This window comes from Macrosteles quadrilineatus, unplaced genomic scaffold, assembly GCF_028750875.1.
Source record: "Macrosteles quadrilineatus isolate MER2022 unplaced genomic scaffold, UCM_ALF_1.0 Scaffold_3__2_contigs__length_128488019, whole genome shotgun sequence".
Lineage (NCBI taxonomy): Eukaryota > Metazoa > Arthropoda > Insecta > Hemiptera > Cicadellidae > Macrosteles > Macrosteles quadrilineatus.
This window is the reverse complement of record NW_026542596.1, coordinates 112,187,151-112,204,385: the sequence shown is the minus strand read 5'-3', so window position 1 is coordinate 112,204,385 and position 17,235 is coordinate 112,187,151. Positions and strand designations below refer to the sequence as shown.

Sequence of the window (17,235 nt, the reverse complement as noted above, 5' to 3'; positions counted from 1 at the left end):
ACAATTTGTCGTCAAAACAAAATCAACCCTTTGAGCTTCAACAGCCGATATATCGGGCAAAAGACTAACCTCAACAAACTTCCGCTTGAACTATCTATGTCACTACAATTCAACAAAAACAACTATAAGCTACACCTAAAATGTGCTACAACCGGGGAGTATGGTTTATTACTACTGTACGGTTTTTGGTTGACTAATGCTGTTAGATTTTTATCAGTGGTCAAGCGGTTGAAGGTGTTGTCTTCCTAGTCAGAGGTAGTAGCACTGTGGATCGAGGGTTGAAATCCCACCTCGGTCAGGTCTGTGGAAAAGGCCTACTTACAATAACCAGTGGTCTCATAAAGTTGACGGGATGGTTGGACTCGTTGTGATTTGCTTAAAATCGTGCATTTTGCCACTTTTTGCTTATATTGACTGTAAAAGTGTCCACCAAAAATTTGTTTCACAATAGCTTTGATTTTTGTGTTTTATAAGACAAGGGGTGGAACTATGATACACTATGGTGGAACAAAGTTAATTTACTAATCAATGTAGTTCAAAAACTTTAAGTTAGTGCATCAAAATGACAAAATGTGGAATAAGACAATGTATTTCCATGTTCTATATTTATTTATATTCCTTTTTCAATATTCAACAAAAATAAACATTTGGTAATATAACAAGTATCTAATCCTAATTGAGCCATGCAGTATGATGTACCAGTCACCCAAAAATATTTTGTTTGGATGTTCAATGACATATCAGTGTTTGATAAAAAGTGCTATCGTTGAAGTTGTGCTAATCCTAAACCATATATGCAAGAGCAAATACACATTTGTTGTAAACAAATTAAAAACCTCAGTCTATAAGGTGCAGGATAGTTTTATTAACTTAAACTTAAAAGCATTGCAAATGATTATATTTAAATTAGAAGATAATAACAATGGAATGCTTTTTCATTACAGTAAAAAAAGTGGTATACACATTGGTATGTTATGTTTTATGTTATTAATACAAATTCAAATATACTGTACTGAGTCATATTTGGTTTAATACTGAAGTTTTATCCTGTTAACCATAAAACAACCATCACGCCTATAGTAACATGTATTTTATTGTCTCCTATCAATCGTCCCCATCTCGATGATTAATAATTTATAATTGGCAATCATGTAAACTACTTTTTATGGGTAAACTAGATAGAATTAAATTGTCTAACTAACTAAACAACAACAATGGTATAGAAAATAAGAGTATGAAAATAACAAAAATAAAATAAAATAAAATTTAACATATATAAATGCACTTTAAGGTACTAATATATCAGTAATATCAATAAAGTATTATTACTGAAGTTATAAAACATAGTATTCTGTTAAAAAGGAAATAATACATAGGAGTAAAATAACCTAACCTAAATTCCCTACTAAACAACAGCCAAGTTATAAAAATATATATTATTATTTAATCATAATTCTAAACTCTTTTTAAGTACACAAACAATATTTCTAGCGATTTATTCACCAAAGCCATATTAGGTTTTAGAACTTCAATGCCCTTAACTTTAGTTCTGTGAATATATTTTTTTTTAAACATGGTATATATGAATTGGTATTTATGTATTCTTTAAAATTCTTCACATGGGAATGTTAGGACTTATAGTGTGACTCCCAAGGTTTTCTTTTCATATTGTTTGATGGTGTTGTAGATATCATAAAGCAAAACCCTGATATTAATTACACATTAAACAACAATTTACAACTCTGCATAATGCACTTGGAGGGATATATTCTGGTTAAATCTAAAACGTAACGATCAATCACAAAAAAAACTTTGTCACTGCAAAAAGATAGGAATGACTTTGAGCAGGACAAGTTGTCTATTAATGTTAAAAAGGCCATTCATCACCAACCAAACTTGTTATCGACATGAAACTTTGGCAAACTTCTGTTGCCACTACAGATTCGATTTTAAGAATGGTTTCAAATACTTGTGGAACGACTCGTCTACCGGCTGTTCGTTCAGAGGGCTTTTGTTGGCCTCGTCAAACAGTCGTTGGTAAACATTGCCGTCGTAGGCGCCCAGGGGAGATGCGATGATTGCATCGTTGATGTCGAAGCCGTCGACGATACTGACAGCGTTGGGACGGATGGCTTGTAGCAGAGAGTCTTGCATCGCCTGAAGCCCTTGGACATTGGCCGGCTTTAGGGCTGAGAACTGTCAACGAGGGAGTTTGATGTAAAAATCAATGTTAAAATATTCAGTTTTTGTTGTATAGGGCTACATTAAAAAATAATAGTCCTTTCAAACATCTCTACTGATTCGGTGAAAACTGTTTGGAAAAATTTTTTTAAGGGTTAAATGGATATACAAATTACCAAGAAAGGTCTTCTCTATGAATATAATAGTCCACTCACTTAAGTTGAATTAAACTAATTTGGGAGGTAAAGTTTTACTAAAAAATAAAATGTAAAATGCCAGAGAAGACCAGTCCCTACTTCTTTATCCTGATTAAGTTCCAATCAAGGATAACATCACTTAATATTTATTACAGTATATTGTTTATTTACATAAGGCTACCTGGGGACTTGCTTAGAACCACAGAAATACCTAACCCAGTAGGTTCACGGAGCCAATTAAAAATATTGCACTCTAATCTGCTAAGTGTCTACACCATTACCAGCTGATATAAAAAATTGACGATTGATAAATGTGTTTTTCCTTAGAGGTGTATGAGACTGAGATTTTAGATCGAGATTTAAGTTGAATATTATTGTTAACAATTTATTTTGAATAGACAGCATTTTCGGTGATTAGTACGGTTCACTTATCGTCTAGAATTGAAATAAATATACCAATGTTAAAAACTTGACTGGAAATCAAAATGAGTAATAAAATATAAAAAAAGGGAATTTTCATCAAAGATTTTTTATAGAAATATATTCATTTGGCAAACAAACATTCATGTAATTATCTCACTGATGGCGCTGTGGCACCGTGATAATTTATTGTGGTCACATAACACCTGTAAGCATTTCATGCAATCACCGAACACCTCTATGATCCCTGAATGCCTGTGGGTATCTCATAGGATCACAGAACACCTGTGAGCAACTCGTGTGATCCCAGAATACCTATTAGCAGATCTCATAGTTTGGTTATTTTTGTCTTCTGCAAACACGGCAACACTGTGATCCTTTCCCGAGATTGTGGCAACACATAAGATAAGGCAACACTGTCAAGCACATTGAGCAAGGTCGTCTCCCAACAAAACTACTAGTTGCAATTTCTTTTGTGACAATCTCCTCAGATTATGTCAACATGACAAACATATTTCACAATCAGGAGCCATAAAAAATTATCGATTGCTATTTATTATGGTCATTACATGTTTTACAGAAATTTTTCCCATATCACATGAATTGAACGACTTGATTACTCAAGCTTTCAAGCTCAGCTGTTTGCAGTTGTTTTCAAGCTGTTTGCACTACTTTAATTTAATACTAGGAAATGCATTAAGGTTAATTTTGTCTAATGTTTACCATTAAAAAGTCACCAAGATTCCTCAACATCCAGTAGACAGTGTAGAGGTCACAAAGTTGAGTCAACACCTCGTGTAGCTCAGGTGACATGGTGGCCTTGGCTGTGTTTAGAGTGTCTACGAATGTCTGCACAATGAATGCTCTACAGTGAGCCTACAACAACAATCACCATTACACAATTAACAAGGCTACTCGTAATCCTGTAGACAGTGTAGAGGTCACAAAGTTGAGTCAACACCTCGTGTAGCTCAGGTGACATTGTGGCCTTGGCTGTGTTTAGAGTGTCTACGAATGTCTGCACAATGAATGCTCTACAGTGAGCCTACAACAACAATCACCATTACACAATTAACAAGGCTACTCGTAATCCTGTAGACAGTGTAGAGGTCACAAAGTTGAGTCAACACCTCGTGTAGCTCAGGTGACATGGTGGCCTTGGCTGTGTTTAGAGTGTCTACGAATGTCTGCACAATGAATGCTCTACAGTGAGCCTACAACAACAATCACCATTACACAATTAACAAGGCTACTCGTAATCCTGTAGACAGTGTAGAGGTCACAAAGTTGAGTCAACACCTCGTGTAGCTCAGGTGACATGGTGGCCTTGGCTGTGTTTAGAGTGTCTACGAATGTCTGCACAATGAATGCTCTACAGTGAGCCTACAACAACAATCACCATTACACAATTAACAAGGCTACTCGTAATCCTGTAGACAGTGTAGAGGTCACAAAGTTGAGTCAACACCTCGTGTAGCTCAGGTGACATGGTAGCCTTGGCTGTGTTTAGAGTGTCTACGAATGTCTGCACAATGAATGCTCTAAAGTGGGCCTACAACAACAATCACCATTACACAATTAACAAGGCTACTCGTAATCCTGTAGAAAAATGTTAACTAAATTTTTAACAGTTGTATTCACTAACAGTTCTAGAAGATATAGGTGTAACATACGGCACAAGAGCCTAGGTATTTACAGTTTCCAACAGGCACAAGAAACACAAAACTTTACACTACACAAAACGTAAGACACTGACCGGCAGCACTTTCAATTAAGAAAATTATGAGTTAGCGAGTGAGTTTTTTTTTAAGAGGACTGAAGAAAACTCTCTCTTTAAGTCATATGTTTGTTAGGGGAAAACGTTGTGGGATACATTGAAAATATTCTAATGTTTTGTGCAAGGTATTAAGTTTCACAGAGGATACGCGTCCGGTAGTGACGTCACCGGGTTGTGGGGTCCCGAAACGCCATTACCACAACGATACGGTATTCGGCCAGCGTTGTTCGTGGTGTAGTGGATAGAGTGCTCGGCTGATAACCAAGAGGTCCCTGGTTCGAAACCCATCAGTTTCTTTAACTTTTTGTCCCAGATTTTGCTTTGAATGTAATTTCTTCTTAACTGTACATCTTTTGTTAGAATTTTTGCCATTTATAATTTTATGTTATGAAGAGAATTGAACCTTCATTTGATTTTTTTCATTATCAGCAAGTTTGGTTGGTTAGGTTAGGTTATGACAGTAACTGCCAGACACCTAATCCACGTCCGGTTACCGGACGCGTATCCTCTGCGATTAAGTTTTGTGTCCCTTGTCTAAGTTTGGACTCTTTCCCATTCAGGTAAGCCTTACACAAGTAAGCCTCCCAAAAAAAAATAAAAATCCTTAAGTTTTTGAAGATAGTTACTACTTTCTGCCTTAATGTATTGTGTATGAACAAAGGTTGAGGGTATACAATTTAAGTTTTAAAAGATATAAAGCTGCAAATTATATAGTACAGAATTTCTTCAGCAATTTTATAAAATACAATATTCCTCAGAGTACTTTGTCACATCATATTTTTGGCAAGGATAACATTAAGACTGTTCCAGAAGAAGTTGAGTGGGTTTCAGCATGAATTTAATTTTCAGATTGGTTTTGTTCCAAAAAAGTAAAAAGGTTCTGAACTCTAAATAGCAAGCAGTTATACGAACCTCAGCACACTGCACTAGCTGGACTGACGTTTCATTCCAAGCATCTTCTGTGGAAGTTCCAGTTCTGATCTTTCTCTCGATTGTAGAAGCACATCGAGCCACATTACTAACAGATTACAGATTAGTTATATTATTTACTGTACCTACATAAAGCTAATTACCCTGATAAACTTTAATAGTTACTTAATGAATTACATTTTTTTTTAAATTACGACTTTGTAATATTATACTTATACATAAATTAAAAACCAATACAGTATAAGATAATTGATTAATAAACGCACAAATGGTTGCACATATTAAGGTGAATAGAATGACAGATGAGTGAAGAACAAAACATTTTCACTTGACTAGTTCATTAACATATTAAGACCCACTTATCAATGGGTATTTAAGCCAGTATCACTATAACACAGAAACAATACTTTCCCGGCACACATTTTTGTTAAAAAATATAAGTTGAAGTAGGCCTATTTGTTCAAGCTAACACAACTTAACATAAGCACTGTGAACAGACTTCAACAAGTTGAAACAAACATGGTATAACAACCACCTACAGTCAATAACTGTTAGTTAGCACCTTTCAGGGCACAATCAGATCAACCAAGCTCATTTAAACAATGAAAACCCACCCAGCAGCGACTTGTTGGTACGCCTTGATGAAGCACGCCATCTTGTTTTCCCACCGTTTCGACGTTGGTTTCTTCAGCAGGTATTTCACTGTCGGAGGCATCATTTCTCCACTTCCTACTTGGTGCCACGCCTTGATCAGGTACCTAGGACACATAGATTAAAGATTCTTCTCATACAAGAGGACCCAGCCTTCATTGCCATTTTAGTTGGTAAACTCATAAGCGCAAAATATATAGACTGGCAGAAGGTGGTAATGCTATCAATTCCCTTTGAATGCCATTTCGTTTGGTATAAGCTACTAGGTGCGAAATAGCTAGCGGTTGGTCAAGTAATCAATTCAGTTTGGTAATTTAATGCTTAAGAATATTCTGTGGTAGTTAAACATAATTGTAGCAACTCCTTTTATCAATAATTTGGATTGTTATCATGTTTGTTATCTCATCTCAGGTTTGATAGCTCCAAACCACGCACCACACTTGTGCCACCAGGCGGCTGATAGCCCCAACATATTGCCATCGGGCTATAAACATCCCCTAATTTATTTATTCAAATACAAAAATTATGTTTTTTTTCAATGCTTATGAAAAAAAGGTTAATACAACAAGACCATGGTTTTGACCGGTCCCTTGAATCAAAAATGCTAAGGGTGTGAAAACTGAAAATTTACTCTTACACACCTGGCAGTCTGTAGTAGCAGCACAGTGTTCTCCCCCTCGTAAGTCTCGGCGGCCGTCGTGTGACCGTAGCTGGCGGGGAAGTTGCTGCACGTCATGTAGCCGTGACCACCGCACGCACGCCGACACACCTCTATAGCCTGTGCCGCGTCACTCGTGCACACCGCCTTCAGGCAGCATGCGATGGCATGCAGCTGGGCAACGATATAAATTCGGGTAAATATGTTTAATAAATTTAGCTCAATGGTTGTCATTCTAATATACCTCAGGCTTTCACCTCAACTTGTAAAAAACGAATTAATATATTTTTTCATAAAAGTAAGTTTTTCTAATGTTTTTGCCACAATAGCATTGCCATTAGAACCAAAATAACTTTTTAATTTCGGTACAGAAGATATCGTTCTTACGTCTCTCATTCAGATCATTATCTCCTGAGAACGCAATGAGTGATTGCTGAAAAAAGATATTGTCAAATTTTCAAATATCCTGTCCACATTATGCCTTAAAATTCTACGTTTTGCACTAGGGTAGTAAAAACACGAATTATAAAGTCTTATTCAGGTGCATAACTAACCTCAGGCAACCGTTCCATGTCCCCCTGTTCCAACTCGCCAGTGACATTGTTGTACATGTCCCACAGCCAGTTAGCAGAGAACAGCATGGCCAGACTGGTGGCTAGGGCAGGGAACAGCTTGTACTGCTGTGTTCTGTAGTCCAGTATCTGGGGCTCTCTCTCACTGCAACATGTACCAACTTCACGTTTAAGAGCCCTAAACTCTAACCCGGTCCCTGCATTATCACATGACTGAAGTCATTGATGATTGATGGGATTTGAACTGGGGACCTGAGCCCCAAGCTCTACCAATAAACCAGCTTGCTCCACAGTATGTTAAAAACTTAATTTACTTATAGAAAAAAGTATGGAAGGTAAACGAAAGAGAATGAGACAGAATGCATGGTAGATAAATTACATTGACAAGGGCTTGTGAGCAAGAGTTCCAACAAAAATGTAGTTGATGACGATAAAGGGAATTTGGCCGACAGGAAGATCTAGGCAGATGAGGTTTTGAAGGATGGAAGACGAGTGGGATAGCCGATGTTGGAGGAAAAGAAAATGTGGAGGATAGTCGAGAACAACCTAGAACAGAAAAGGGTATGTATGTTTTTTTTCTAAATCAAAATCACAACAAATGGATGCTAACACACATACTATTGGTTGTTCTGCAGAGCTACAGTAACGGTTATTCATTAATTTGTTCTAAACAGCTGGTAACTCACCCAGGCTTCATCTCAGACTGGCGTCTCACCGCGCTGTACCTTGTTGCTATGGTAACAGCCTTGGCTAGGTAACTACTGGCCACCCCCTTTACAAGAGCGACCCTCACAAAGATCATTGTACCGTACGTCAACTTGTTACTGGGCGCCTTTATGTACGTTCCATCCTACAAACAAAAATGGGAAAATGTAAAGTTTATCTTGGCTAATCACAACAGTCTTGGATAGCTAACTAGCCGTTTTCTGTGTATCAGTTTGGCAGCCATGATGATTTCCCACCAGCTTATAATTTAGTTTGGTTCAAAAATTGCTCACAATGTATTACGGTACCACTATTTTTTCCCAACCACCCCTAATCAGTCTTAGTTAAGTTCTTAAAGTGTATTTTTTAGTTAAGTTTTTTATAATAATATACTCACTGGCATGATTTTTGAATTCTTCATAAGCATGTGTTCTCGAGGTATTCTGAAATTTTCAAATCCAAGATAGCCATTGTTTATTGAGTTCATTCCTAGTTTAGCACCAATCTCACCTATTTTGATACCTGTGAAAAATTAGCACAAATTAAAAAGTTTAGTACCAGGTAGAAATTTTTACAAACTTTTGATCTATGGCCACCTTAAAACTCTTAAAGACAGTGATTGCAGACTATAACTCCAAAAAACTAGTAATCAAATATTTTTCCATGTACAGTAGAACCTCGATTACCCGGGGTAATAGCCGGGGGAGGGAGACCACGGATAACTGTAACCTTGGTTAATCTAACATTAAAAAACCCATAAAAAGCCAAAAACTGTGAAAATGGCTGTTAATGTGATAATTTAAATATTTCATCATTAGTAAGCTATTGTGCAATCACTGTAACATTTCTTACTCAAACTTTTACACAAACAAAAAAAAAACAATGTATGTACAACAATTAACCACTAGTTCCTAGTGCTAGCCATAGGCTACTGCTACATGCTGGGAGATGAAGTTTATAAGAGGGATAAAAGGTAAAACAAGACAGAATGAGGAATGAAGAGCTGAGAAGAGGAATAGTTTAAGAATGTTTGAGAGAATGAGTAGAGAAGATGAGAACGGAAACGTCATCGTCTGCATGCAGGATCGCGGCAAAATCATTTTAAAAACCAGTAGTCGTTTGGAGTTTGGACATCATCATCTTCTATCAACAGCTAGTTTAGTTTAGTCTGTGATACTCTTATACTACTTATAACAATTCATTTATCTACAGTAGCAAATATCCTGTGAAAAAGTTAGTTACTAGCTACTATTTGTTAGACACAAATGAAAAGACAGTATATTTTTACCTGGTAGGGGCTCATGTGTCTCCTCGTCTCTGAGCTGTACAATGAAGGCGTGAATGCCGTGACAAACATTAGCCGAGTGCAGTTGAGCCATGACAATGGCGTAGTTGGCTGTGTGTCCCACTGTATGATAAAAATGTTCAATGTTAAAAAATGTGAAAAAATTTAAAACATTTGAAAATATGTAAAGTATTCAGGAAGACTTTTGAGCTGACGAATGAAAATGGATAATGAAGCATAATAAGGAAACTAAGAAATCTGTTTCAAGCTCCAGACGTAGTTGCTGAACAAAAGGTTTACGTATGAGATAGACTGAACATGAAATAGTACTTTACGCAACGATCACGTATAGTCTTTAAGACACGAGTAGAAAATTTAAAGTACGAGCCTTGGCGAGTGCCTTAGGCATAAGAAAAAAATGTTTGTAGTTTTTTTTATAGGTTTCTTTAAGTGCCTCAAGCTATTACAGTAGACTCCCTCTTATCCGGACTCCTCGGGACCGAGGCCAGTCCGGATAACGGGTTTTCCGATTAAACCGACGTCCCCAAAAACTTATTAAAACAGACTGTTTACTGTGATATTCGACTTAAATTTATGAGAGCATTGTATTTAGACACGTGATCACTGGTCTCAAATCTTTCCCACGAGAACAGTAGTTTCAGTACTGCCCACTTCCTGACGATCTAGTCCGGTTAAACTAATGTGCTGATAAAAATTGTCCAGTTAAAGAGATGTCATTTCCGCTTAGTATAGTCTGGTTAAACCGATGTCCAGTTAAAAGGTGTCCGGATAAGAGGGAGTCTACTGTAACTGTTACCTTAAAATATTGATACAACTTCAGTACCCAAAGTCAATGCTGTTCTATTAAATGTTAAATCAAAACAGAATGTTTCATCGCCAAGAGGTAATAAATCATCAGAGGTGTAATTTTACTGTAAAATTTTCTGTTTTCAAAGATGTTGTGTAAAGTATGATATGAACTTTTTTTTTCCTAGGACGCTAGGCAAGAGCCCGGAATTGTTTTCAAATTCCTTCAGGCTAGACCTAGGCGTTACTGCATTATCACTTAGATAGAATACATGGTGATTTGGCGGGATTTTAACCCGGGATCCCAGGAACCGGAGTCCCGCGCCCTAACCACTGATGATATGAAATTACAAACACCGATATTGCGGATTCATAGTAAACAATCATTGTTCTATGTCTTTGAGTTTAAAAATTATTACCAATTATTTAGTGTAATAATTTCAAAAGAAATTTGTTATATACTTACACCCTCCAGGCCACCACTTATACGATGTGAGTGTTGGGCTATTGAGGACAAATTCTTCTGTCTTTGGATCGTAGTGAGCCGTTGTCTCCAATCCTCGAATAAATGTTCCGTGCCCCAATTCAGTCTGGAATCGTTTTGTCATATTGCATTTCAGCTCGTCATATTGTGTGAACATAATTTAACTGATTGAAAAACTGTAACCACTAAACGAGTCAACGTTATCCATTTTAATATATCCTTCAGTATTATAATTAGGTACTGTTGAGATTGTACTACTACACCACAAAAACGCCATAAAACACAAAATTCATCTTACTAATATGAAGAAGTAAAGTAAAAGTGAATGCTTCGAAATCTGGTTCATTCCTTTGAAGCATGATTATTCAGCCAGATACTATTTGTCATAGGGCTAAAATTATGATCCTATCTAAAATCGAGTTGACTGCTCCAAAATAAAAAAAATTAAAGATGCCACTGGCTTAAATAAGACAAAAAATGTATATTTTTATTTTATAAAAAAAATATTTAATAATCAAATTCCACCCGTTTACTACGCAATCAGTTAATACTAATTTTATTTCACCTGTGCATACGTTCCCATGATCTCACAGTTCCAGGCTCTGCCGATCCAGTAAGCCTGTTGTTCCATGGTGGCCTGTCCCATCAGCGTGGGCACGAACATGACGTAGTGAAGGGAGAATGGGATACCTTCCTTGACAATGGCACTGCCTAAAGCACCGCCCAACACCGACCTGTTAAAAATACGATTAAGTTGAACAAAAGATTAAACAGGAAGACTAAAAATATGCTGATTTTAAAGTGTGTCAGATTGTTTGTAAGTAAACAGATGTATTAGTTACTGTCTTAGCAATCCAGATGCGTTACAGCTGTTTTTTCAGAGTTTACTTCATTGTCGTGTACGCATTCGACAATGGGGTCTCTGTAATGGACGTAGTGCAATACATCTGAATTGCGAAGAGTGAGTAACTATAATAACTTTATAAAATTGTGCTCCCTTATATAGTGCACATTGAGCGAAAAAACTTAAAGATTTGGTTTGTATCTGAATCTGTTGTAGAAAACACATTTTTTACCAATTTCATGTTACAGATTTTAAATATGATAGTACAGATTCTAAATGCTCATACTTACTCATACATACCGACGCCTCCACCTTTGTTACTTATGTTTTGCCATTCATCGATTTTCCGGAATAAGATGCAAGATTTACGAACCGCTTCCTGGTACTTTTCCTTGTGGCTTAAGTATTCGGAAGGAACTTTATCCTTCAGCTCTGGGTCATTAAGGAAAAAGTCCTCTAAAACCAATAATACATGTTATAATAGAAAAAATAGTATCAACAATGTCTTATCTTGTTAAGTAGGCCTATTGAATACCTTTGAGGTGGCCTATTTGAGTTTTTGCAACGCCTTTCCTACCTCTAAATTTTTTCTCTGAGGTCTTACCATGAGACCTACGGTAATAGCTTATTCCCTATTTTGGATGTCTACTATAAGGCTTAAATAAATCATTGATCCTAAATCCCTGGGACTCAAAGTGTTAAATGATTATTAAATTATTTTTTTAAATTGATGAATGTGACATAATTGAAGGGGTTTTAGGTGCACATAAGCTTCGGTTGAAATGCTAGAACTCTGAGTCCACCTCTCTCACAATACAATACAATATATAGTACAATATATATACAACAATAAAAAAATACTATATACTATAGTAAAAAAATTGACTATTGATTACTTAGTACTATAGTACTCTTGCGTAGTTTTACTATATACTAGTACTATACAGGGTGATCAACTCAAGGAGGCCACCATTGGGATATCGGAAACGGTTAGAATTAGAGAAAACTTTAAATGGGGGACATTCCTTTATTTTTTGTAGCAGTTAAAAATATGATTTTAGATTTTTGAAATTCAGCCGCCATTTTCCAAAATGGCGGCCAACTTTGAAATTTCTTATGAAACACCCTGTATTTGATCATGTTTTCGGATAGAACAGGCAATTTAAAAACTTTTTTATTCTTGACATTTTTTCGATAAACCCACTCGTTTAGGAGTTACAGCCTATGGAAAAATGACTTCCGGTGTACATTTACACCATGTAGCTCCAAAACAAGCAGGTTTATAGCGAAAATGCGAAGATTAAATAAGTCAAATGAGTCTTAAAATTGCATCCACATTCCAAAAAGACCATAAAATACACAGTTTTCCACTTTTCAAGTTTGCCGCCATTTTGGAAAATGGCCGCCATTTTTTAAAACAACAGAATTCATATTTTTAACGGATTTTATGGTCTTTTTGGAATGTGGATGCAATTTTAAGACTCATTTGACTTATTTAATCTTCGCATTTTCGCTATAAACCTGCTTGTTTTGGAGCTACATGGTGTAAATGTACACCGGAAGTCATTTTTCCATAGGCTGTAACTCCTAAACGAGTGGGTTTATCGAAAAAATGTCAAGAATAAAAAAGTTTTTAAATTGCCTGTTCTATCCGAAAACATGATCAAATACAGGGTGTTCCATAAGAAATTTCAAAGTTGGCCGCCATTTTGGAAAATGGCGGCTGAATTTCAAAAATCTAAAATAATATTTTTAACTGCTACAAAAAATAAAGGAATGTCATCCATTTAAAGTTTTCTCTAATTCTAACCGTTTCCGATATCCCAATGGTGGCCTCCTTGAGTTGATCACACTGTATATTGTATATAGTACAATATATAGTTTTTTTATAGTAGCCTATTTTTATGGCTTTGTAAATATTGTATATAGTTTTATTTTATTATATTATAAATTATATTTTGAATGTCCATCAAAATTTGTTGCAATTGTTAATTTTTATCTTAATATCTGTATTTTGTTGTTGGTTCATATAATTTATTCTTTGTTAAATTTTCATATTTATTTACAAAATGTATTTATTGTTAAATCACACTCCATATTGTTGGTAATCCACAGAGCTGACACCAAAAAAAATTAACATATTGGACATGTTAGTTGTAATGTCTAGCCTGACTGTAGCCATGCTATATACACATGACAATTGTCAATGCATTTTTGTAATGTCCAATGACAAATAAATATTTCTGATTTCTGATTTCTATGACGCAATCTATCAGACTAGATCTGTCAAAGATGCAGGATTCAAGTATCAAGTAAGTAAGTAGGCCTATCAAGTAATACAAGGGGGTTCAAATGACAAAATCCTGTGGTTAAAATTACACTTGAAGTTTAGCTTAAACAAAAGTTTGATTGCATCTGCTCGGTTTTAGTGCATTGCTACAGGTTAGATTACTTATTTTTTAACACAAACTCACCCATTTCCTTTCTTTCCTTAGTTTTCTCGGGACCTCCATCTAAAAAATTTGTCAGCTCACTGACATCAAAACTGCAATTTTCTCTTTCTCGCTGGATGTCTTCGTTCACTTTTGATGACGGCATTTTATTCAGGATAGGCTATACTATTGAACATTAAACTTAATTAATTATTTAACAATATAACTTCGCCAGACTTTACAAAAATACATTTAGCCTATACAGTAGGTACTAAACAAATTTAAAAATAAAATTTTAGTTGATTAGATCTTTTGTTTGTTGTGAGGGACTGCACACGTTTAAATGACTTCTAGGTACCTATCAGAATAATAAAAAACTAGTGTACCTGTTGCTCGAATTCGAGCAATTGCGAAGCATTACAGGCGACTCAAAGATTATGGAAATACTCACGATCTACACAAAGTTAGACAATCAAAATCTTTTGTAAATATCTTATCTTTTTTTCAAAAAGCTGATCTTGTTTTTTGAGCGTTTTAGTGTGAAAAAAAACATTATTTCTATTTCTTCTACTTGGTTGTGTTCTATGACTATTTCTATGTTTCCATTGTTTGCAAATCGGTTATTTCAATGATTGCTCAAGAAATGTAGCACAGTGTTAATTCAGTTTTATTTTTAGCCTATATCAAATTGTCCAGGATTTCTCGCTCTTTTCCATTGTAATAATTACACCAACCCAAGTTTCGTCTACAGATGCAATATGCCAAAGAATATCACCTACGTACAATCTCCAAGAAGTGGTAAAAAGGCAGAAACCAACCCATACAATAGATATAAGTTAACTCCATAAGAAATAATTTTAAAAGTTACTGTGATATTAGGATTTTCCACAGATTTGGTAATAGGACATTATATTGCAAAACATGACACAATGCAGAATAAAATCAATTTTAAAATCAGATAAAACCATTGCAAATACTGTACTTCATTTTGACAAATTCAATAGATCACAATTTAAATATTAACAGCTGTTGCATTAAAAGGTAGTGCAGAATTATGCATATGGTCGTAATGTAAACAAATCTGAAGAGGCAACTTTAAAGGCTTCTGGGGCAGAGCCCCAAGGGAATTCACCATGTTTCTCTTTTGATGGCTCATCTACAGACCAAGACCTTTCTTTAGAGACCCCTACCAAGTTTCTACGCCCAGTCGTTCTCTCAAATTAGCTGTGACAAAAACCCCGTTTCCCTCCATAAGAATAACATGGGATGGGAATTTAAAGGCCACGGGGGCAGAGCCCCAAGGGAATTCACCATGTTTCTCTTTTGATGGCTCATCTACAGACCAAGACCTTTCTTTAGACACCTCTACCGAGTTTCTACGCCCAGCCGTTCTCTCGAAATAGCTGTGACAAAGAAAAACAGTTTCAAATTAATATATAGATTTACATTTAGACAAACAATTTGGCTTATAAGTTTAATCTGAATAGGAGTTCATGTTTCTGACTCCTGAACTGTTCTGTTAGGACAAAAACTGGATTTACATTATCTCTGTCAAATTCAGTTGAAACGGGTTAGGCCTACATATTTCATTCTGAGGACAACATCTTTAAAGCTTGCAACTATGTCAAACATATAATTAAGACACGCACAACACAAACATAAAAACAGAATGTAAAATAGAAACATAATAAAAACAATATCTAAATGTTTGTAAATAAATTAGGCCTATGCTTACATACGTTTTAAAGCATGTTATATAGGCCTAATTATTAATGTGTTTGACGCAGTTGCAAGCTCGAAGCTTCAACAATCTTATCTTCACATCAACAAAAAATAAATTGAAGTAATCCAGGGGCCATCAACAAGGAATTTAGTAAGAATATTGTTTTCCTTGAAGAGAGGCTTGAAAGAAGTACAACGGGATATTCTAATACCTAATACACCCTCCATTCAGTAATCTAGTAAAGTTAGTAGGTTATCTGGTAATATGAGCAGCCTTGCTCTTAGAGCATTTTTCTGAAGACGAAAGACAAACTTTGTTCGTCCACGCTCCCACAGCCCCAAACTGCCTCTAAATAACTGCACTGCATTTTTTTATTGCAGTTTAGAAGAAGCTTGTTGCTTTGGAACCATTGCAAAGCTCTATTAATTGGAGCTATCAAACTCTATTGTTTCTAGATAAGCGACGTCCCTAGCTGAAACACAAAGCGAGGTATCGTCGGCATATAAACAAACATCTACATTTGAATTTGGATTATTTGATACAACTTTGTTGCTCTTATTTTTCGTAGGTACTTGCTCTCGTTTTTGTCAAACAACCTGTCATGGTATTATGTAAATTTAGTGTATTTACCTTTGGATGAATAAATAAAGGCATAAGTAAGTACTTAAGGATAAAATAACAAAACAACAGCAACATGAGTGGGCAAGAGACAACAATAGTTAAAAACACTGAACATGATGAAGGAATAAAACAAATTGTAGCAATAAGTTACTAAACAGTTGGATAAACTAGCGGAAATTAACAACAAAATACCTTGATTATTAGGCCTACTTCATACCATTGATGACTAAGTACCTATAGCTAGCTAACTAGGCAATTAAGTTACATAAACGTCAGAATTAGTTTTTGAAAGTTGTGGTTATTTGCAATTTAGGTAAATGAATATCCAAAAAGATCAATTAATTAGCTCATAAAAATAATCGATTAAGAAATTCTTAAGTTCAGTAAACTTAAACATAAACTTACCGTAGGCCTAGCTGCTTTTCTTTTAATGACTAGAAACTTTTAATGACGTACATACTCAATAATATAAATATAACCTCTGGATGGAATAACACTGAAGTAAACAGAGATTGTATCGAAAACTTAATAGTGGTGTGGTATAACAAAAGAAAATTCTTTCAACAAACAAGTAAATATGTAACTTTAAATAGTAATTAAGTGTAAAATTAATCATACAGAATATTCGTGAGTGAAAAAGTTATTACCTTCCAGTAACAGACAGAAACAGCTACAGCAAATAGAAGAACTCAACTCAGACAGACAGAATCAGAACAGAAACTTTAGAAGAGAAGAGAAGAGACGTGACGTGACGTGAGAACGGGAAGAGAACAGAACAGAACAGACAGAGACAGAACAGAACAGAACGAGATCTGTTCTCTCTCACAACACAGCAGCTGTAAAATGTACAATTTGACAATCCAATCAGATTTATCGTTTTTTTTAGAATCACAATTCCATCGAGTACAATCAACGAAATCCTAGCTTAACCTGGTGGGTCCCATACAC

General features: G+C 35.5%; 1 protein-coding gene across 4 annotated transcripts; it reads right to left on the bottom strand.

Moving 5' to 3' along the window:
- Positions 1 to 590: 590 nt before the first annotated feature.
- LOC128990328 (probable peroxisomal acyl-coenzyme A oxidase 1) lies at positions 591 to 17,043 on the bottom strand. Of its 4 annotated transcripts, XM_054412663.1 has the most exons (14): positions 16,693 to 16,748; positions 13,986 to 14,129; positions 11,802 to 11,967; positions 11,233 to 11,401; positions 10,650 to 10,773; positions 9,380 to 9,499; positions 8,489 to 8,613; positions 8,073 to 8,236; positions 7,369 to 7,531; positions 6,798 to 6,988; positions 6,120 to 6,263; positions 5,488 to 5,593; positions 3,522 to 3,674; positions 591 to 2,196 (listed from the first exon to the last, which is right to left on the bottom strand). In XM_054412663.1, the coding sequence occupies exons 2-14, from the start codon at positions 14,107 to 14,109 to the stop codon at positions 1,936 to 1,938; spliced, it is 2,010 nt and encodes a 669-aa protein (XP_054268638.1). In that variant the 5' UTR covers positions 14,110 to 14,129; positions 16,693 to 16,748; the 3' UTR covers positions 591 to 1,935. The 4 variants fall into 4 exon arrangements, with proteins under 4 accessions (XP_054268638.1, XP_054268636.1, XP_054268637.1 ...); XM_054412661.1 differs by lacking the exons at positions 591 to 2,196; positions 3,522 to 3,674; positions 16,693 to 16,748 and adding exons at positions 3,798 to 4,181; positions 16,935 to 17,043; XM_054412662.1 differs by lacking the exons at positions 591 to 2,196; positions 3,522 to 3,674 and adding an exon at positions 3,798 to 4,181 and having other exon boundaries at positions 13,986 to 14,124; positions 16,693 to 16,798.
- Positions 17,044 to 17,235: the final 192 nt, after the last annotated feature.

Coding starts and splice junctions, on each gene's coding strand:
- LOC128990328 (XM_054412663.1), bottom strand. CDS start 14,109: ATGCCGTCATCAAAAGTGAACGAAGACATCCAGCGAGAAAGAGAAAAT. Junction 11,968..13,985: donor TAAGGAAAGAAAGGAAATGG/GTGAGTTTGTGT, acceptor TATTGGTTTTAG/AGGACTTTTTCCTTAATGAC. Junction 11,402..11,801: donor GGAGGCGTCGGTATGTATGA/GTAAGTATGAGC, acceptor TATTTTTAACAG/GTCGGTGTTGGGCGGTGCTT.